At 43.2% G+C, this 23,591-nt stretch overlaps 1 protein-coding gene and 1 pseudogene across 1 annotated transcript in view; one reads left to right on the top strand and one right to left on the bottom strand.

Moving 5' to 3' along the window:
* Positions 1-23,237, bottom strand: part of SLCO5A1 (solute carrier organic anion transporter family member 5A1) — a 120,970-nt gene extending 97,733 nt beyond the window's left edge. Inside the window, exons 1-2 of the mRNA XM_054590236.1 lie at positions 23,035-23,237; positions 20,050-21,448 (exon numbers count right to left, since the gene is read on the bottom strand). Of these exons, the coding sequence (XP_054446211.1) occupies positions 20,050-20,959 (910 nt within the window). The 5' untranslated portion in view covers positions 20,960-21,448; positions 23,035-23,237. The remainder of the gene's footprint in view (positions 1-20,049; positions 21,449-23,034) is intronic.
* Positions 6,386-7,182, top strand: LOC129084193 (60S ribosomal protein L7a-like; annotated as a pseudogene).
* Positions 23,238-23,591: the final 354 nt, after the last annotated feature.

The following is a 23,591-nucleotide window of genomic DNA, read 5'->3' on the forward strand; positions in this document are numbered from 1 at the left end:
ATACCAGAGGCAACCACACATTGATGTTTCTCTCCTCCCTTTTCTCCCTCCCTTGCTCCTGTCTAAAAATACAATCTTTTAAAAAAAAGATACAATATTATGTACCAGAATTTCAATATATGCACCAGAAACAGACCTTCCTTCTCCCACTTAAATAGTATCCAGAAGCTTCCCCCCACCTGGTGGGAAATGAAGACCAGCTCCACAACACTGTTGGGGCAGAAGTTTCCAAAAGGTAGAAAATGAGGTAGGAAACCACATACAACAGATGGGAAACAAGATATGAGAAGACTAGGCCACAGTCATTCCTTTGACAGGAAATTGTTGTTTCTGACCAGGATTTCTCCAGGAAAATAGTGTCCCAGGATTATATGGAAAGCTTTTAAAAAGTACAGATTCAAGGAAGTGACCATAGTCTCACTAAATCAGAAACCCCACATAGGTAGATGCAGGAATCTGCATTTTTATGATGATCAGACATGTTTAAGAAGCTCATTCTACACTATGTTTATTTTAGCATTATTTATAATAGCCAAGATATGGAAGCAACTCAAATGCCCATCAATAGACAGGCAGATAAAAAAGCTGTGGTACACTATACAATGGGATATTACTTGGCCATTAAAAAAAAAATATTTTAGGATGCCAACATCTATGTATCAGCATGGATGGCCCTAGAGGGTATTATGTTCAGTGAAATGTCAGTCAGAGAAAGACAAACACCATCTGATTTCACTTATATGTGGAATCTAAAGAACAATATAAATGAATACACAAATTTGGGGAAAAAAGGAAGCCCGTTCTAAGGCTTTTGATATCAGGTTTATGGACTGATGTAACATTTTCCATGTCACAGTTCTCAAATACCCATTAAGCCTTTGCTTACATATGGCTTCCTCTAAGGATCTTTTTATTAAATACTTCCTCCCCCAATGCAATGCCATGTGGCTTCCTTCCTTCATAGCACTTAGCATGATTCATAATTACTTGTCCTTTACCTGAATATTGTTTGTCTCCCCATCAAAGCTCCATGGAGGCAGTCCTGTTTCGTGTCATACCCCAGCAGCTAGCACAGAGTGTATGTCTATGAACCTCTGATGAATGAAAGGACACCATCTTCGACTCTCCCATTTCTTCTTATGGCCATGTGTATAATATAGGGAGAGTACAGGTTGTTCACAAGGGCATGAGATGAATCAGAACAGCGGGGTGACTCAAGATCACAGGATGATTAAGTGGCAGAACCGCGTCTAACACCAACACTCAAGCTTCAGGTTTCACCCCAACTCTTTTCCAGTCTCCTATGCTGCCTCCTTTCAGCAAATCTCAAAACACAGTTCCAGTTTATTAATAGCCAACTGACTGAAGAGATGGTGCCTGTGTCTCAAAGTCTTCTATTTGTCTGTTTGACAGGCAGTTGTGCATCTCAGAAGCATAAGCCACTGGGAGCTTCAGTAGAAACTTTGAACCCATTCTATCCATTTATCAGAGAAACAATATACATGGTATAGAATGGGGGGAAATGGAAGCTCATTGGAAAATTCTGGCATAATAAATTCTATTTCTAATAAAAATAAAAATGCATGTTATGAGAGGAAGTTTATTTAGCTACAAAGAACTTGTCAAAAAAGCTGATAGGAGAATACTTCGCTGGAAAGAAAGGAAAGTATATTTAATGGAAACTTGAATATAGAGGGGAACTTAATGAGTTAAATATAATGAGCTTATTCTAATTTAAATAATTTACAGGAAACTAAAAGGAATATCCTATAGAGAAGAAATTCTGGAAATTAAAGTGTTAAAAACACAATAAAACAGTGAATAGATAAACTGGTCATTAAAAACCTAATTTTAATAATAAATCAAAAATACACCCATTATGAACTAGCATTGTTAACACAGGCCTTGACATACCTGTACTGATATTTACAAAACTGATATTTAATCACAACAGTAGATTTAGATTGTACAAAGTCACAAGGGAAATCAGTTATTGTGCCTATTAACACACTGGCAATGTCCTTTTAAAAAAAGAAACCAATGAATTTTTCAAATTATATTGATACAAGTATATCTAATAAAAATCTCTAATAAAAGAATAATGCAAAAGAGAGAATGAATCAAATTAGGTAATAAAATCAGTGATAAAATATCAAGCCATTTTGGAAAAAACAAAAGAATTTTTATTGAGTAAATGAGCAGACAAATTAACCTTAGGTAAGCATTTAACTGTAGGTTTTCCAGGGTCTTCTGTGAAACATTAATTCAGATTGTCTCATATTAGAGCAGTCAAAAGTCTTTAAATCAGCAGGGGTAAATTGAAGCAAAGGATAATAATCAACCAATAATGTTTTAAGAGTTAGGGAAGGTCCCAGTGGGAACCCAGAGACTTAGTGGTAAGCTTGAATTGTGACTTTAATGAAAATATTAATAGCCATCAAATTAAAAATCACAGATGATGCCAAATAAAAGAAAAAATGGAGAAGAAAACTCAAAGAGGAGAGAGGCATATATTAGCACGATTCTGTGATCGGTGAGAAATAAATATCTCACATTAGAATATACATGTGTGACAGGCAGCCATGCAGCGGTTGCCAGAGGGAAGAGGGTGGAAGGAGTAGGGGGTTCAGGGGGCCTAAACGTGGAGACGGAAGGTGTGTTGACGTCAGCTGGTGAGCATACACATCTAGTATCACAGAAATGTACCCCTTAAATCTATGATCCTATTAACCAATGTCACCCCAATACATTTAATAAAATTTTTTTAAAAAGAACATACATGTGTGAGATTTTAATGGATGGATGTGCTCTTAAAAGCTATAGGCAAGGTATGTCTTCTATAATCATAGCTAAAAGAAATTTATAAAATAGCAAAAAAACCTAATTATAATGTAAGAAATTGACTTTCCCATCTGCAAAAGAGTATGTTTCCTAAGTTTTTATTTTTGCATATCAGTTTTTCTTAAAGCAAGACAACCTACGGTTTCCAACTTGAGCCAGTATAATCTGAAATCAACTCATTACAGAAAATGTGCAATAATCAAAATGTACTGTTTAGCCTAATAACTCAGAGTTACAATTTACCTTTTGGGTACATGAAAGGATATCAAAATCAAAGAAGAGCAAAAATGCTTCTTTATTGCCCTACCTACAATGGCCAGCGAAACACATGAATATTTTGTTTGGTATACAAGTTTGAAACAAACCAAAAAAGACAAGCCGTCTATCAGGACATAGTCAAATATGTTTAAAAGAAACTCTGAAACGACCTAGAATCATTCCAGTCATTTAAAACCAGCTGGGTCAGAACATTTAAACTCCCTGCTTTTGCAGGACTACAGTTACTTACAAGGTGATAATTACAATTGCCATATCATCATTATTATGCCAAGTTAATTTTTATTATTTTTATATATTTTCCATGTGCTGATATAGAGTATATGGCCTGAAATGTTTTTTAGAGAGGGGATAAGGGAGGAGGGATTTTGTGTTTTGTTTTTGTGTATTTGTTCTTTGTAATGGGAATGGGTGAGGATTGCTCCTATCCCCTGCCTCCTGAAGGTCAGTAAGTAACCTCATTTGCAAGTTGACAGGACAAGGTGGCAGTGCATTATGGGACAGAGCCATGGTGACTAACTCACACATAACTCACGGTCATGAGCCTCATTAATACTGGGCTGTGCCTAGCCCAGCAAGTTCACCAGACACAGACACAAGATAGCCCCCACAGAGATGAGCTGTACACAGTGAAGCCACCCATGTGTGCCTTTGATGTCAGAATTAATGCCAAGACAAGGGAGCCCCCTGCCCCAAGACCCCAGTGAGGTTCTGAGAGCTGAGCAAGCAGTCAATATACAGGGGAGGTGACCAGCAACCAGAAAGAGCTAACGGAGAGCAAAGCTCAGCACCCTGGTGAAGTCATAATTCAGATCCAAGGAGAGTCCACTGGAATCTGCAGGGACTGGGTGAGGAGAAGAAAGTAAGGTCCCAAGCAACGAACATAAACAGAAGGCGCTAGGGCAGAGCAAGCTGGTTGAGAATTTGGGGCAGGAAGTGGAGCCTGTGGACTTTTGCTGGGACATTTGATCGGTGTTATTATAGGCAGTCAAAAGCCTCAAAAGTGGATAGGTAGGGAGCTGGTGCCCAGTGCACACAGGAAAGGCAGAGAGCAAATAATAACAAATACTAATAACTTGACCATTACCTGTGATAACATGGCACAAACCACATGGTTCATTGATATGAATACACTCTTTTTAGATATCACCACCTTTCAACTTTTTAAGCAAAACCTTTTATAAGTGTAATTAAATATAAAAAAAATTTAATCAGGACTTACTTCCTTTTATTGCCCATGAAAAGTCTTCATGGAGCACTGATGGGCCATAAACTCACTACAGTTATAGAGAAAGAAAGAAAAAGAGGCTTTGAGAATAATCTTTAAACTATCATTTGACCATGGAAAACTAAGGATTTGGAGAAATGCAAAAATTCCTACTGCAGTGATAACAAGGTATGGTCATACTTCTGAGAGACAATATGAAGCAAGGTCTGAAAATATAGCTATTTCATCCACTCACTTTGTTTTTTCTCCTGCACCTCCAACTCAAATACACACACATACACAAACATATACTGTGTGCCCTCTATGAGAGAATTATATCAAAAATGCCCATTTCTGTATTTCCTGGGCACTGGCTCTCCGCTCCTCCATACCAACTATCCCACTTACCCCATCTACAATAACCACATGAGCCAAAATATACGTGGATTATTCATGAGAGTCATAGGTCTACTCCAAGGACCAGGAAATGCTCTGAAGTTACCAGAACTTACTGGTTGGAGACCTAATCAGAGAGTGTTAAATCTAGAATAGGTCAGAAAAAGCATGAAAATAGCCCATGAGCAAATGTTCATAGGGCAACCTCCCTACAATCCTTAGCAATTAAACTTGATTATAGCCAGCAGCTCCCATCATAATAATTATCAGAAGCCCACAGCAAGAGCATCTCATCAGGAAGCTATTTATAACCCAAAAGCTTTGTCTTCTTTCTCCCTGGGGTCACCCTCTCCTTGAAGGAAGATAACAGCCACTCCATACCCAGGGAGGACAGAGTCCATGCATTATGGTGGGTGGTGGGAAGAGGCGGGTGGATGCCTCGAGAACAGGTGATGTAATGGAACCCACAGGCTTAGTTCCACCCGGCTCAGGGCCAGCGTAACACACAGTGACCCGAGCAGGGCGATCAACGTAGGTATGTTGAACATAACTTGCGATGCAGGCAACCTGTTCAGAAAAACCACAAGAGAAGCTGTACCCTGCCAGATACAATGAAAGCGAACACCACTCTCTTCCTGAACAGGATTAACTTTTTTACTTAATGACAGCCCACTTTTCTGAGTGTTTAACCATGTGCCAGGCCTGTGTTAAGTGCATCAGGCAGCTTAATTCATAACTAGCCCACAACGGTCCTGGCGTTAACAGAGGTGGGATCAGACGGAGAAAAGCCACAGAGCCTGCCCCAGGTCACACTGGCCCTGGCAGAGCTGGGATTCAAACTCAAGGCAGCCCAGCTCCAGCAGCCACAAGCTTTAACAGCCTCAAATATGCCAGCATCTGGATTACGCCACCGTAGGCCCAGAAGAAATCAGAGAGTTTAATCCCGGAAAGACCCTTTGAGACTCTAATTCCATCTGTTTATATATGTGAAAACTGAAACCCTGACATGTTGAGTGACTTGCTAGAGGTCACACAGCCCACAGAGCCTCTCAACCCATTCAGAATAGAGGGTGCTAAATAAACGATCAGACTAGATTGTAAATTGCTTGGGGATCAGGATCCACTTCTTACAGTTAGTTTTAAAAATACAGTATATGGTATATAGTGACTACCCACTCCCACTGCTCCAATCCCTAATCAAGCTTTCAAAAACTCACCATAGATTAGACTGGGAGTCTTCTAGTATGGTCAAAAAGGTCATTTTACAGAAAAGAAAACTGAGATCCTAAAAGTGATGTGATTTGGTCAAAGTCATGTCCATAACTGCAGTTGAATTTGTCAAATTACTAATTAGCCATCTATTGCTGGTTTATCATTTCTACAGGATGGATGATGTGAAAGGTTTAAGTCTTAAGTTGGTCATTTCCAAAGCAGTAAGTGAATAAAGAGGTGTCCCGTGAGAATATACGTGATGGTCCCACAGGTCACTCCCAGATAACAACGGTTCTAGAACATAAAAGGAAAGAAAGTGTGCAGAGAGACAACATTGCACAACCAAAAAAGCCATGGGGAGGAGCACTGCCCAGCCCCTTCCCTTCTTGCCTTTAGCTACCACTGTCCTCCACTGTTCCTAAAGAAATTAAGCTCTCTCCTCCCTTGCCCCAGATGCTGAAGGGAAAGAAGGCCAAGGGGAAGAAGGTGGCACTGGCCCCTGCTGTCATGAAGAAGCAGGAGGCCAAGGTGAGAAATCCCTTGTTTGAGAAAAGACCCAAGAATGATGGCATCAGACAGAACATCTAGCCCAAAAGGGACCTCACCCGCTTTGTCAAATGGCCCTGCTACATTAGGCTGCAGAGGTAAAGGGCTATTCTCTATGAGCGTCTGAAAGTGCCTCCTGCCATTAACCAGTTCACCAAGGCCCAGGATCACCAAACAGCTACATAGCTGCTCAAGCTGGCCCACAAATATCAACCAGAGACAAAGCAAGAAAAGAAGCAGAGATCGCTGGCCCAGGCCGAGAAAAAAGCTGCCGGCAAAGGGGATGTCCGCACCGAGAGGCCACCTGTCCTTCAAGCAGGGGTTCACACTGTCACCATCCCAGTGGGGAACAAGAAGGCCCCGCTAATACAGACTGCACAGGACATGGGTCCTACTGAGCTGGTGGTCTTCCTGCCCACGCTGTGCCGGAAGACGAGGGTTCCCTACTGCAACATCAAAGGGAAAGCCAGGCTGGGGCCTCTAGTCCACAGGAAGACCTGCAGCACCGTTGCCTTCACACAGATCAGCTCAGAAGACAAAGGAGCTCTGGCTAAGCTGGTGGAAGCTATCCAGAGCAATTACAACGACAGATATGAGGAGACCTGCCACCACTGGGGAGGCAGTGTCCTGGGTCCAAAGTCAGTGGCTTGCATTGCCAAGCTGGAAAGGCCAAGGCTAAGGAACTGGCTACCAAGCTGGGCTAGGTATATACTGTTCAGCTTTCTGTAGATGAAAGTAATAAAAATTCTCCTTCAGCCAATTAAAAAAATTAAAACTAATTTCTCGAGTCTCACAGAAATGAAATATTAATAACTAGAGACATCTTAAGCTTGCAAAACTGAATTCCAAATCATTGTCCTAAGACTTATATATTTTTAAGTAAGTCTTTCCCACAGGATAATTTTCAGATTGACCTCAGGAAGATTTTTGCATCTTGTTAAAATTTACTCTGTCCTCCATCTAAAGGAAAGTCATTAAAGTGCAATTCAAATCAGGAAAACCTCCCCTTCCAGCTGAAACTACAAACCAGGGACATAAGCACATTTCTAGACAAGATCCTGGCAAATATCATTAACCCAATAACATAAAAAACACTTTGCAAATAAGGACCGTTGGTCCATCTTTAAACATTGATCAGAAGTTGATTTGCAGCCAGAAACTCTCAGGTCTGGAATTTACTACCTACAGTCTCGTTCACTTAGTTCTCCTCAATCTTTACAAAACAAAAACAAAAACTTAAAAAGTTCTGTTTCCTTGATAAGAATTCAAGGCCAAAAAAATAGGAAAATACCTGACAAGATCTAAACCTACTATTATAATGAAATATTGTAGCTAAGAATTTTCTCATGTTAGCAAGTCAGGGACTGGACAATTTAATTTCATATACTTGCAAATTATGTCATTTCATCATGGTGAAAATATTAATTACGTGAATATGCTTTGTACTTTGAAGTAAGAGTAACCTGCACCTGCCTTTCTAGGTTATATTAGGTAACAGGGATTAGCATTTTTGCAGGGTGGCAGTTCCACAAGCAATCATAATTCCCAGGACGGGAAGAAGACTCTGAATTTCCCGTCAGGTAATACACAGCTGCCTGAAATAGGAGCAAAAGGAATGCCTGATTCCCCACAGACAGCTGTCACATGGCAACGTCACTCAAACCACCAGGGGCTGGAGGAACTGCTCCGGACACTAGCTTCTGAAAGGCAAGCAGGCTACATCTCCCCTCCGGAGCCAAGACCCAAGTTCCAGAACAAGACCAGATCAAGCAGGGCTAAAAAGAACTGGAGAACTGGAAAACTTAAGAGGCAATAGAAGTCTAAAAAGCCACCAGCCTTGAGGCACTTTGGTTAGATCATTCCTTTCTGCCGGTGGGCACCGCTGCGTAAGCATCGTTGAAATCTCCCCTCCTCGGGTCTAAGTCAGTTTCCCAAAGAGCCGAAACAGCTGCAGAAGCTCTCCATCAGAGGTGTGAGATTTGAAACAACGATGAGAGTCTGAGGAGTCACGTTGAGCAATGGGGAACACTCACACAGGCTCTGCGGTGATGAGAGATCCAAACGCCAAGCGCTCCAGAGGCTTTGGGTTTGTCACAGACGCCACTGTGGAGGAAGTGAATGCAGCCAGGAAAGCAAGGCCACACAAGGCAGATGGAAGAAGAGTTGTGGAACCAAAGAGGGCTCTCCCAAGGGAAGACTCTCAAAGACTGGGTGCTCACTTAACTGTGAAAAAGATTTTTGTCAGTGGTATTAAAGAAGACAGTGAAGAACATCCTCTAAGAGATTATTTTGAACAGTATGGGAAAACTGAAGTGATTGAAATCATGACTGACCAAGGCAGTGGCAAAAAGAGAGGCTTTGCTTTTGTAACCTTTGATGACCATGACTCTGTAGACAAGATTACCATTCAGAAATACCACGCTGTGAATGGCTACAACTGTGAAGTAAGGAAAGTCCTGTCTAAGCAAGAGATGGCTGGTGCTTTGTCCAGCCAAAGAGGTCAAAGTGGTTCTGGAAACCTCAGAGGTGGTCATGGGGGTGGTTCTGGTGGAAATGATAACTTTAGTGGTGGAGGAAACTTCGGTGTTGATGTAGCTTTCGTGGCAGCTGCGCGAGTGGTGGATATGGTGGCAGTGGGGATGGTTATAATGGACTCGGTAAGGATGGAAGCAATTTTGGAGCTGGTGGAAGCGACAGTGATTTTGGCAATCACAAAAATAAGTCTTCAAATTTTGGATCCATGAAAGGAGAATGCTTTGGAGGCAGAAGCTCTGGCTCCTACAGTGGTGGAGGCTAATGCTTTGTCAAACCATGCAACCCAAGTGGCTACGGTGGTTCCAGCAGCAGCAGTAGCTATGGCAGTGACAGGGGTTTTAATTATTGCCAGCTTCTAATTACAACACTTAGCAGGAGAGGAGAGCCAGAGAAATGACAGGAAAGCCACAGGTTACAAGAGATTTGTGAACTCGGCCAAGCACAGTGGTGGCAGGACCTAGCTGCTACAAAGAAGACATGTTTTAGACAATACAAATGTGAATGGGGCAAAAAACTCAAGGACTGTATTTGTGGCAAATTGTATAACAAGTTATTTTAGTTTCTGTTCTGTGGAAAGTGTAAAGCATTCCAACAAAGAGTTTTAATGTAGGTTTTGGGGTTTTTTGCACCCATGCTGTTGATTGTCAAATGTAATAGTCTGATAATGATGATGAATAAATGTCTTTTTAAAATTAAAAATAAAAAGCCACCTGCCTTGTCCCCTCATCTCTATAGATAACAAAATGAAGACTTCAGCCAAAGTCACGCCAGAGATTTATACTTTTCCTACCCTTTCCCTCTCCATAATTTTGAAAGTTAAAATTCAGACTTTGGATGATTAGCTTGGATGCTGGTTTTGTCACTTTTAGATGACCTTATTAAGCACATTATTTAATCTTGACTTCCTCATCTATAAAACATAAAAAGTAAAAGTAGCTGCCAATTTCTGAGAAGGAAGCCAAGAATACACAATGGTAAAGGAGAGACTTCAACAAATGATGTTGGAACGTTGAATGTCTACATGCAAAAGAATAAAGTTGGACCCTTACCTTACACCATACACAAAAATCAACCCAAATCAGATTAAAGACCTAAATGCAAGACCTAAAGCTATTAAACTCCTAAAAGAAAATAGCAGGAAAGCTTCCAGTACTTGGATTTGGTGATGATATCTTGGGTATAACTCAAAAGCATAGGCAACAAAATCAAAAATTGACATGAGACTACACTGAACTTAAAAATTTCCACACATCAAAGGAACCACTCAACAGAGTGAAAAGGTAACCTACAAAATTGGAAAAAATAATTACAAATCATATATCTGATAAGTATTGAATATGTCAACTATAATTTAAAAAATAAATACTTGAATAAAAAATTGAAAAGGCTTTAATAGACATTTCTCCAAAGAAGCTATACAAATGGCCAATAAGAACATGCAAAGATATTCAACATTACTAATCATTAAGGAAATGCAGGTAAAACTACAACAAAATATCACCTCATACCCATCAGGATGGCCACTATCAAAAGAAGAGAAAATAGCAAGTGTTTGGTAAGGATACAGAAAGTTGAAACCCTTGCACACTTTTTGTAGGAATGTAAGATGATATAAGCATTATGAAAAACAATATGGAGGTTCCTCAAAAATAAAAAATAGTTACCATATGATTCAACAATCTCACTTTTGAGTATATAACCAAAAGAATTGAAAACAGGATCGCAAAGAGATATTTGCACACCCATATTAGCAGCAGCATTATTCACAATATTCAAGAAGTGGAAGCAATGCAAGTGTCCATCAAAAGATGAATGAATAAAGAAAATGTAGTATACACCAAAATGGAATATTGTGTAGCCTTAAAAAAGGAAATCTTGTCATAAGCTACAATATGAATCAACACTGAGGACATTAGGCTGAGCAAAGTAAGCCAGTCACCAAAGGACAAATATGGTGTTATTCCACTCATATGAAATATCTAACATAGTAAAAACCATAGAAACAAAGTAGAAAGGTGGTTGCCACATAGTGGGGGAGGGAGAATTACTGTTTAATGGGTTTAGAGTTTCAGTATTATAACACAAAAAGAACAATCTGTTGTACAATAATGTGAATGTATTTAACACTACTAACCTGCACATTTTTAAATGGCTGATGATAAAAGTTAAGGTTATGTGTTTTTACCACAATAAAAAAGAAAAAAAGTAGCTGCCACATGGGGAGTTGTTCTGAGGATAAATTAATATGAGAAAGCATTTAGCACAATGCCTGCCATACACTGAACACTCAAAAATATTTCCTGTTAAAAATAGCCCTTGTTATACCCCACATATAAAACTATAGAAGGTTATTGTGTTTTATAGTTAATTAAGCTCTTACTTATTTTAAGAGATATTCTAGGTCTTATAACCCCTAATTAAATTTATCTTACATCTCTTCTTGAGATCTAATTATTAACTTGGTGAGCTCTGCTTTAGAATGCTGATTAATTGCTTTATAGTTTTCCAGGATTCCTCATCTCAGTGTTTTCTTTTATTAAAGCCACCACTACTGAAACAGAGCTCAGATATACGGGTAAAGAGCATACCACTTATACACACACACACACGAGCACAAATCATTCACTCTTCAAGGGTCATTCCCAACTCCAATAATAAGGTCTAGAAATCTCTATGGTTAGAAACTTTTTTAAGCTGATGGGAACTGAAGTCACAATAAGAATCATAAAACCTTTCAGATGTTTACACTTAGTAAAAATAACCTCCTATGGCACACAATATTATTTCTCACAATCTACTGATAACAATGTAGTATAGATACTATGGAATCTATTGAGCTATGATGTAGTAGTGAGACATGCACAACAAACTTGTATTTCCTATCTTTGGCTTGCTAGAAAGATGTCCTATCTATGAAGACATGTTTTTCCTAGGACTTCTCCATTCAAATATCCAATGCTCTCCAATTATATGACCTACAGATTTCTATTTCCAGCTCCAAGATATAAGAAAACAAGATAACAGAGTAGCTTGAATATTTAAGATGAAAAATATTTAGAGCATCAGGATAATTTTTTTTTGGTAGGATAATTCCTTATTGTCCACCTGTTCTGTGCCCTATAAGATATTTAGCAACACCATTGGCCAAAACACCACTAAATCCCAGTAGGCCCCCTCTAAGCTGTGACAATAAAAACTGATTCTAGACATTACCAAGTGTGTCCCTTTGGGGGGTTGCAGGGTGGGCGGGGAAATCACTCCTAGTTGAGAACCACTGTTTAGAATGACCTGTAACCTATGCAGTTTTCCATAGGGAACTGAGATTCCGAAAACACGACACCCGAGTACTGCGAACGGTATAGCAGGAGAAGAACCAGGCAGCTGTGGGATCCCTCTTATTTTCTCTAGAACGAGGAGGTGGGAAAAGCTGGGTGAGAACACTAGCTCCTGCAGGACAACCCAACACAGCAGAACACAGCGACATGGACCTGCAGCCTCCATTTCCCAGTCTCTTTCCCCAAAACAGCCAGCCAAACAATCCAAATGGCCAGGTATGTTTCTTCACCTTCATTTGTTTCTGAAGGCTTCATCTCTAAGATGTCTACTCTAAAATCTTTACCCCTATTTTTCTTTTCTAAAATCACCATTTCTTCTTTTTAAAAATTATACCCAAAAGGAATAACTTGCAATTTCCTCACACTTGAAAAAAACTCTCATAGTTAATGTATAGACATACATCATTCAACACGTGCTAGAGCACTGCATAAGCTGAGAGAAGTGACTCTACCACCCAAGGATTTGGAGTTTTCTAAATTTCATTTATGTGTTAATAATTTTTTTAATACAGATTGGTTTGTAATCTATAAATTAGTCCAGATGCACAACAAGTTGGCTGTATGATTTTGGTAAACCCTTTAATCTTTTTTCTTACCATCATTACCATTTTTAAGTGCACAGTTTGATAGTATTAGGTATATTCACATTATTGTGCAATAGGTCTCCGCAACTTGCCATCATACAAACTGAAACTCTACCTATTAAGCACTGGCTCCCCGTTGTCCTTCTCCCCCCTGCCCCTGGTAACCACTATTCTAACTTTCTGTTTCTATGAATTTGACTATCCTAGGTACCTCATATACTGCAAGTATACAGTATTTTTCCTTTTGTGATTGTCTTCTTTCACTTAGCACAATGTCCTCAAGGTTCATCCATGTTGTAGATAAAGGTGTCAGAATTTCCTTCCTTTGTAAAGCTGAATCATATCCCATTATATGTATAAACCACATTTTTTATCCATTCATCCATCAATGGACTCGGGTTGCTTCCACTTCTTGGCTACTGTGAATAATACTGTTATAAATATGGGTATGCAAATAACTCTTGGAGACCCTCCTTTCAAATTTTTTGGATTCCCAGAAGTAGAATTGCTGGATCATATAATAATTGTATTTTTAATCTATTGAAGAACTGCCATGCTATCATCCATAGCACAAATCTTTTATTCTCTTGCAGTCTGGATTTCTTCACAAGTCAAATGATCATTTTACAAATGGGGCTGAATGAGACGATCTCTAGGCCACATACGGACTAGACCATTACTGCTGGAGAGAACTCAGGCACCCGGTCCAGCTCAGACCCTTTTCTGTCTAATCATCCTTTGCCAAGGAAAAACTTCTGATCCCCAGCCTGCCAGATCATTTCCAATACACTCAGATCTTACATTGCCTGTCACAAAACACAATCAATTTACTGCTGAAATTTCTGGGTTGTTTAAAAAGAAAAAAGCAGAGCCAACTACCTGGGTTTGTCTGCTTTGCCTTCACCACAAGGCCGAATAAGGCGAGCTCACCTGGGGTTGCAGAGCTCACAGACTCGCCTCTGGCATGCAGAGTTCCACCACCCGAGAGAACCCTTCAGCACAGAGTCTTCAGGGCAGTGAGAGGAATAAAGAAAGTGGTGCTTTCTTTGGTTAATGTCAAAATGAACCCCGCTTGTCTGAGGCCTCTTTCTCTCACTAAACTCAGCAGTGATCACGATGTCACACAACTGTGAAATTCCAAAAAGTAGCCGCAGCTTATGAAACACCCCTAATGGACGTCTTGCCTCTACAAATGCCACCAGAGATGGTGGGGCTCTACCTGGTGAAGTAAAACTTTGATCAGCAGCTGGTTTTGCCAGCATGGCTCCAACCCCAACCCAGAGAGAAATGTCCCACTTGTTCAAGAGTCAAACATCTGTGGTCTTGGGTCTCTTGCTGCTCAAAACGTGGCCCTTGGACCCAGATGAGACCAGCAGCACTGGCCTCATCTGGGAGCATGTTAGAAATGCAGGATTCCACGTCCCCTCCCAGAAGGACAGGAGCAGAATCTGCATTTTGAAGAGACACCCTGGGGATTCACCCACACATTTAAAGTTTCAGAGGGAGCGTTTGGAACCACATAGATAACAGAACTCACAGCAATGTGAAAAATGTATCATAAATACTACTGACAGGGCTGCTTGCTGTTATTTGCAGGTTGGCTGAACACACCAATATGCACCCTGCTGTCTTTTCCACAATGAAGCAGTAAACCCTTATAATTTGCAGTTAGAATTGAAGTTTGTTTGTTTCTCAGCATCTTGGACCAACTAGTTTTACAGGTGAAAGCGAGCCTCGGGCAGCTGTTATATATTCAGTAATTGCTATGCCCACTCTGACAGAAACTGTCCCAGGCATATGGAAAACGCACTACATTCTAACATGAAGCTGCCACAGGCCCCTCAGTGCTGCCTCCACTCTAGTTCCTTCTCCATGTGTCCGGGGTCATCTCCTCGAATCCCTCCATCATCATTCTCCCTCCCTCTTGTGCGCTTTCAGGGCAGATTATATATTCATAATTTGTACAGAGCCTGCTTCTCAAAAGGATTTTATGTGGCTCGCAAAGGTAAACACATTGTAAATGAGATGAGCAAATTAAAGCAGATATTTTTAAAACCGCTAAAAGTATTAGGGGATGATGGAGTGGGCCGCTCTTGCTGTTTCTTGGCTCCTCCCACCCCGCGCCCCATGCTGTTCCTGCTGGGAAAGGAGAAGAGAATTCACGTAATTGATGGATTTGAAAATAAACTGGGATGCTCAGCTCAACTCCTGCTTTTTGCCTCTTGGGGTGACGGGACTGGGCACATGGGAATGAAAATCCTGCCCTGTTCCTTCTTGGCATGTGTCTGACCTGGGTGCCACAGCCGAGCCCACATGGGAGGCCCCGGGCTGACACGCCGCAGGGGTGCGGCATTGCCTGCGGCTGGGTGGGTGAGTCTGTCCGATGCCGGGGTTATTAGAAAGTCCATTTGCACACAGATATGAGTTACACTCTTCAACCTCGTTTTTATCACAGTTTAATTCCTTTGACTCATTTCTTAACTCAGAACTCAAGTGAAGGGAAAGGCTGGTTTTTTTATTGGGCCCTTGCAAAATCCCCACAAAAAGATCAGGAAAACTAATGCCACAAGCCACTCAGAATGGAGGGGAGAAAAAAAAAAGCCTGAATTTTCTGGCTATTAAGACAACAGAGAAAACGTGACCCGGGTATCAGATACAACTAGAGGCTACTCGGCACTCACACTACCCTTCCTTCCCTTGCCTTCTTCTCCCATCCAGACTGGAAAACTTAAAGCTGGCCTTCCCCAAAATCACGTTAGCCAGAAAAGACTAGGGGACTCCATGCTGGTCCATGGGACATCGTTGAGAGTAGGTGGCCATGGTGGTGAAATTGGGGATACCACAGAACCCCTCCAACTTCAAAAGAGCTTTTATTATGTTACATAGGGCACAAATACATGTTACATAAATGTTTATACATTAAAGAAAAATGGTTGGTCATCAATGGTCGACATGCAGAAAGCACTGGCATCAAAACCTTGGATTCTCAGAAAGTTCAATTAATCAGAATATAACACCACAGCTGATCCACATTTTCCTGTACAATGATTCTAAGGAGTGATTTCCTACAAATGTTCCTTGTTTTCCAATTATAAAAAGATATATTTGTGGGTTTTCATACTCAGAAAGAGTAAATTCTCACTTTCTCCCTCCTCTGCCCACTCTCAAGGGTGAATTTGAACGCTTATACACAGGTAATCCCATTTAGTCCACAAAAGATTACAGTGATGAAAACAAATGTAATAATTCTCATGTAGAAAGTGAGGCTGGGAGAGGTTAAGGGATTGGTCCGAAGTCTCACAACCAGTCATTGGTAGAGCCAGACTGCAGTACAGCTCTGTCTCCTCCAGTGCTCTTTCTGAGACACTGCCTATTCCGACCCTTCCTGGGGGTGTGAAGGCAGGGCCGACACACCCAGGGGTGTGCCCCCACACTGCTGGGCCCTTGGCTGGCCCACGCCCATCATCGCTTATCCTGAATATCACCCAATCAATGTTGGAGCTTTCTATTCTAGAAGTACGTTCCCCCCCACCTTTTCCCAGCCAGTTAGCCACTCTTTCTCTTTGTCCTCTTGATTCATGAATTTCTTGTCCCCAGAAGATCACATTTTCTCTCTCCTTGAGATACAATTACAAACCACGGTGTCAGTGCTAACCGTAGCTCTTAATACCTACAAAGCTTTCTCTGTGCTCTTGGTCAACACTAAATCTCTCTCAATGCAGAAGGAGTTTAGTATTTAGTGGATATAAATAAAGGCTGCTGTATCTCATCTATAACCACATCCTTCTACAGTTAAAGCTGCCAGAATGGTAATATTGCACTTGCAAAAGATTAAGATATACATTTACACTCCATTTCAATGGTTTTAACATTAATTGATATATTTGTTTCTGCCTGCGATTACTAACCTACCTTTTTTTTTTTTTTGTCTTCTGTGGTTGTAATGAGAAGTTAGAAAGGCTGAAAAAAGGTTAAGAGAGGGGTACATAGTGAAAAGGATAATCTAAAAGAATAGCTTTGTGAAAAGTACCAAAGATATGTAACTAGTTGTTTATTAGGAAAAAAATCCACATCGTAATAGGTTAACACCACTCATGTTCTAAGAATATAGTGAGCCCTCTCATTTGAATCTGTATAGAACCTACTTCTTAAATGGTTTCGAGAATGGTATTTTGGTAACTCTAGGCCAGTTCTGCATCCTTTGCATCATTCTGAGAACTCTGCTGCACACGGTATGATCTTTGGTTTCAGTTGGCTGTCAGAAACTTTTGCCAAAGGACATGCATCATGGAGGGAAGCTCAAGGGCTCTGGAGTCGGACAGGCATTGGTGTGAAGCCTAGAAGCAATCACTGAAACTCTCCGAGCCTCATTTTCCTCATGCATAAAATAGAAAAACCAAGTCCCATATCATAAGGCCATTGGGAATACTAAATAAAACAATCCATGGAAGATTCCTGGAACTCAAACCACTGGAGCTTTCACTGAGATCCATTTAATATGAAGCAGAATTCTCATAATTTTCCTAAAGCATGCATCAAAATTTTTTCCCAAAAATATTATTAGTCAATATCTAAAAAGAAGAGGAGGAGAAAGAAGAGGAGGAGAGGAGAAAGAGGAGAGGAAGAGGAGGAGGAGAAGGAGGAAGGTGAGGGGGAAAAGCAATCACTATTTGCATAACTTCCTTCCTCTGGCACGTGTTCACACCCCTACCTTCAATTGTCAATATTTCTTCATTACACTGAAAGCGCCTCAGGTGCTGGAACTAGGTCTATTACGGGTCTTTCTCAAAGTAGCACAGTGCCCAGCACAGAATAAGGGCTCAACATCTTACTTGCTGTTTTTCTTCTTCGTGAGCAACCACTACCAGAAAAGTTAAATCTCGGGACTCTTACTAGTAGACGTTTATTGTGTAGGGCTCTGCTTGTGTTTTTGATGAAAGAAATTTGCGTCACTGATACCCAGAAGTGGGGTGGAAGGGAGAGACAAGCTTTCAAAGTAGGTAGAAGCAAAGATCAGCACGAACATGGGGACAGGTTCAGAGTCAAGGTATCGCTCTGAAGATAACTTATTATTTCAGAGGGAGAAATGTATCTTCACAACGGAAATACCCAGCAATCACCCCTTCAACCAAGTGATTAAACATTGCAGCATCAATCAATGAATGACCAGGTGCATGTAATATAAAACACACAGCATCAGCCATGAAGGAGTCTGACCAAAAAGGTTTTGTCTGTGTCCGGTCAAACCTTCACACTGAACTTCCAGCATGCAAGAAATATGTGGAATGGAGGAACGAAGTAAGTGGCACCATGAGGAAGTAATTAGATAAATCTAGAATGTGGAACATTCCACAAATTAACTAGCCTTGTCCCTTCAAAAGCCTATGTGATGGAAAAAGAAAAAAGTTGAAGCACTCCCTGTTCTAGATTATAAAATGCTAATGAGCCTAATGCAATGTATGAGTGCATCCTGATTAACTCCTGGCTTGAAATAAATGATTATCAACTTTCTTAGGATGTTAAAACCCCTGCAGTTATGTAAAAGAAAGTCCTTAATTCAATTTTTTCTATGCTTAAAAATTCATCATAGTAAATGTTAGAAAATATGCAGGCAAAGTAACAAACAAACTGTCCCCCTCTCCCTAAATGGAAATTTCTTTCTCTTGCATTTAATAATAAAAATGAATTAGAAAACTCTTGTGTTAATGCATTTGGGCCAGTTACTGGGAACTATAAATGGCTCAGACACCATCAGAACAGATTCTGGTGACAGTAGCTGTACTGTGGAAAAAGCACAGCCCTCTTAATTGGGTATCATTTTCACTGTGCTTTGAAACCTTATTATTCCCACACCAAGGACCCTATCAGCATAATAGCTAATAAATTGTTAAATGTGCCCCATATTTGCTGATTTATCATTTTTGTATAAAGTAAAATCTTTTATCTTCTTTTTATTGGACTCAAGTAGAGAAACATAGAAAAACAAATATTACGTCCAGCATAACTGCTACTCATCCCTTCCAAGGGTTCAAACCCACCCATTAGAAGTTCAGCTTTGGCCCTGGCCAGGTAGTTTTGGCCCTGACACTCAGTTGATTAGCGTTTCGCCCCAATACGCCAAGGTTGCAGGTTTGATCTCTAGCCAGGGTACATACAAAAAGCATCCAATGAATACATAAATAAATGGAACAACATCTCTCTCTCTCTCTCTTCCTCTCTCTCTCTCAAATCAATAAATAAAAAATAAAAAAATAAAGAAAGGAATAAGTTCAGTTGTGAAGGGGGAGCTAGTACCGGGAGGTGCTGACAACCACACAGCTCTCTGGGAGCTACCTTTTCCTACCAGCTGCAATGGCTGCCTGGCCTCACATGAGAACCCTGTGCTTAACCCAAGCACCCCTGTCCACAGGAGCTCATTCATGCAAGTCCACCCACCCAGTCCAAGAGCCACTGCTTTTCAGAAAGTAATAAGGGATCCTGCTCCTAAGTCCATTTAATTGAGGGTCTTCAACCAGCAATCAAAAATAGCTTTTGACAAACTCCACAACTCGTAGTGTTGCTTCTACATAAAGATAACCTAGTTATATAGTATCACTCAAGTTTGTGTAAGTGATGCAGGTGATACGTAAGAAATGCAAGTATGGAGGCAATGAGGTATGTTTTTTGTAGTCTGGGTACTTCACCACCTGAGCTGCTGGGGGCAGGAGAGAGAAGCAGGACCTTCACTCCACACACCAGCTACTTCTATTCCTTCCAGAACCTTTCTAGAAGGACAGTTATCTAAAGGTAAACTTGATAGGTTAGAGCTTTTCCAAAGATACACGGCTGGAGAGAGAGACTACTTTATAGTTAAATTTTGTTATGACTTGGGGAAAAATGTATAAACTGAGAGTCTGAAAACTAGTTCAAGCAGCTCTCAACTTTTTGATTCTCTCCCAAACTTAAACACACCACCCTAAAACAAAAAGGTAAATAAACTAAAACTTAGTGATTGTAATACATATGTAATATATTGTATATAGATAAATATACATAAAATCTCCAGGAAAATGTGAAAGAAAGTGTTCTCTTTTTGATTTTTGACTTCTCACTTATTTGAGAGGACAGGAAGTCTTACCTAGATACAAGGATGCGTTTTCTTTCTTGACATTGTCATCTAAGTAGGTTGGTCCCAGGGTATAAATAGGTGTGGAGCCCATTCCAATAAGAATCTGTGCGCAAACGAATAAAGCCACATAGACCCAGTGATTATTTCCTCCCGGGTCCTTCAGGCAGGCAGGAGGCTCCAAAGTCCCTGTGGAGTTGCCGTTCTGACACAGGCCATCATTGGAGGCCGAGGCATTCAACTCCTGGATCTGGTAGGGAGGCGAGATGAAGTGTGGTAAGGCGAAGAGGGCGGCCCCGATGGCAATGAGCAGCCCACCCACGGCCAGCCACAGGGGCCGCCGACCCCGGCCACCAAAGTAGCTGACAAACACCACCACCACCAGGCTTCCGATGTCAAAACAGCTAACCAGGAGCCCTGACTCAGAACTTTTCAGACTGTAGCGCCTTTCGATGGTGGTGATGACGCTGCTCAGATACCCCGAGACCATTAACGCCTGGATGAAGGTCAGAAAGCACATGCAAACCAGGAAGCAACGGGAATCAGTGAGGACCACATAGAGACACCTTCTTCCCTGAAGCGTGGCCAAAGTGGAGGACACCGACATGGCTTTGCAGACATCCACTCTGTGGTTGCAGTCCACGAGCCCCGCCATCTCTGTGGAAGTGGACGGGGCGGAGAGGCTGGGGGCCAACCTGCTCAGGCCCTGTTTCAACTCCTGGTGGCCCGAAGAATCTGTACAGCCTGACTTGGCACCTACACTAGCAGGGTTGAGATCTGGCCGACAGGAGGTGCTGTTCAGGGCGGGTAAACTCTTGGATCTAAAGGTCTCTGGTTCACATTTCTGTTGGACAGCTCCTACTGTGGCCCGGGCTTCGAGCTGCCCTCCCGCCTGGGGCTGCAGCCCAGTGCCCCCATCCATGGCTCTTAGAATTCAAATTCGATCGTTGATCGCATTCAAGGACTCCGGAGCTTTTCATCCACCAGCACTAAGGGCCGAAGTCAGGCCCACGCAGTCGTGCCCACCAGGGACCGGGGCTGGGGGATCCAGAGCCGCGCAGCAGGACATCCTCACAAGCAGGGAGGCGCCCAGGGCATCCTGACCGCAGACTCGGCCCCGAGGCTCCGGCTCCGCAGCCTAGTGCCCCGGGGGGCAGGGGTCCTCGCGGTCCTGTGATGAGCTCTGCTCGGGGTCCACCTCGGGGCGGCAGCTTGCAGAAGGAGCCTTGAGCGTCCCGGGCGCATCCCCTCCGCCGCCGCTCGGCAGGCCGCCCGGAGCAAGAACGCCGGGTGCCCAGCGTGGGGCGCTTAGCGCTGATGCCTGCGCTGCATCCCGCCCTTCTGGCTGGGCCAGAGGCGTGCTGTCCTCGCCGCCTCGGCTGGCGACACCCTCGGGCGCAAAGATGCCAACCTGTAAAACAAACAAACAAACAAAAAAAGGGTGGTCAGCGAAGGGCGTCTGAGGTTAGGACTGGCGTCCCAGCGCCCCAGGGACCAGCGCTGAATGACTCGGACGTTCCCAAGTGGGACTGAGTGATCAGCGAGGAGCGAAGCCCTGCAGAAGGAGGCGACTGCAGGCCTCTCGTGCGGTCGGCAGAGACCCTCCCTCATTGTCTACCGAGGACCTGCCCCCACCCCGCCCCTCTTGCCTTTAAACTGTGCATCTGCTTTTATATGTTATTAATTATCAACCTGGCTGCTCTGACTCAGAGGCAGTGTCTTCTATTCAAGTGAACTAATTGCAACCTTTTGGTACTCCCACTCCATTACTCGAAATAGAAAATGCCCTAAAGAACAAAGGAAAGTTTTTTTTTAAATAAACACAATGCCTTCCCAGTCCCAATTTTCAAAAAGAAAAGGGGAAGCTACATGTGTAGAAACGCGTACACACTTGTGCGCAGGCACGTGTGCGACTGGATATGAATCCGACTGCTCCATTAATTAGAAACACGTACTCAAAGCCCAAGGCAGCCGCAAAAAGGTCAACGTGCTTGCCTCTTTATTCCCAACACTAAAAATAACCCCCCCGCGCTAAAGAACTATTCAATGACAAATACCAGGAGCGTTTGAGGCCGCGGCCCACACCAAGTCCCAGCGCCCAGTGTCAAGCGAAACCGAAAATCAATTTGCCCTACAGATGGGTGGGGAAGCCACAGCCAAACAAAGAGATGCGGGCACGGGAGCCCACGGAGCAGTCCTGGCACGACGCGGCCGGCAAAGAGGCGTGCTATTTACACCGAGCGCACCCCGCGAGGGTGGGCCCGGGGTGCGCGCGCAAGAGAGGAGAGAGGAGAGAGGAGACAGCGCGCGCACACACGCGCACACACACAGACACACCGGCGTGTATTTGTAGAAACCCCTCACGCGATCCCGCACCAGGTTGAATTCAGCGAGAGCCGAAAACAGGTGTGTCCCCGGAGTAAACCCCCGTCCCTAACCTCAGGGACTCCCATTCCATTCTTCCAGCCTGGGGGTAGGCGCACCAGGTGGGAAAGGAAAGCAGGACTGCGCTGCATTGGGTTTTTCATTCTGCAGAGCGCTTTTGTGATGCTGCCGAGACAAGAAAGGAAGAAGGGGAAGAGAGAGAAGAGGCTGAGCGGACAGGGGCGGCCTCTCCGGCATCTGCCTCGGCACTTCTGGGCAGACCCGCTCCCAGACTCCCTGCCTGCCAGCAGCTCACAGCCAGGACTTCCCCACCGCCTACCAGCCCAGGCGCCTTCCCGGGAAACCCCACCGGCGGCCGCGCCGAGCCCGGGAATCCCCACGAACAGCCTCCAGCACGAGGGGCGTCAGGGCCCCTGCCCAGGAGGCACCCACAACTCAGCGCAGACTCAAATGGACGGGGAGCTCTCGGAGCCGACTTGAAATCCCAGGAACACCTCCTGCGCGCACCCCTACCCCTCCCCACCCCCGCCCACACACAAAGCCCTCTCCGGAGACTGGACCGCCGGGAACAGCTCGCAGCGCTGCGGGGGCGCACAAGCCGCAGCTACTCACTCTGGAGTCTGTCGGTCAGTCTAGCTTGTTGAGAGTGCAACCGGGAGAGGCGTGGACTGGGTCGGTAAGAGAGTATTTGGGAGCTACCTGGGGAGGTAGCATCGGTCCAGCCGCCGAGAAATCAGTGAATGAGTCTGACTCAGGCTGAACTCTTCCCCCACGCCTTGCCTGTCACCCAAGCCTCTCTTCCTCTCCAAACAGACACGCGCGCACAGAGACGCGCCGGGAGCGGAGCGGCAGAGGGCGCAGGCGCGCGGGTGGCCGCCCAGCCCAGCCCTAAGGCAGTGAGCCACCCAGCTGCCCTTCACCTGCGCGACAAAGGGAGAGGAGCCCTGACACCTCTAGGGAGCAGGTATCCAAAAGAAGTCAGCTGCTGAGAGAGTCCATTGTGAATAAAGAAAGCATTTCTCTTCATGGTCACTCACAATGTCTCAGGGACCATAGCAGGTTCTTGGGATCCCTCTACTAAAAAACACTGTCTTGTGCAATACGCCTGTAAGTAACTGAAACAACGCGGTAAATTCTATACAGGATGCTACTGGAGAACCTAAGATCCA

This window comes from Pteronotus mesoamericanus, unplaced genomic scaffold (assembly GCF_021234165.1).
Source record: "Pteronotus mesoamericanus isolate MK-2021 breed Mesoamerican mustached bat unplaced genomic scaffold, CSHL_Meso_final scaffold_174, whole genome shotgun sequence".
NCBI classification, from domain to species: Eukaryota; Metazoa; Chordata; class Mammalia; order Chiroptera; family Mormoopidae; genus Pteronotus; species Pteronotus mesoamericanus.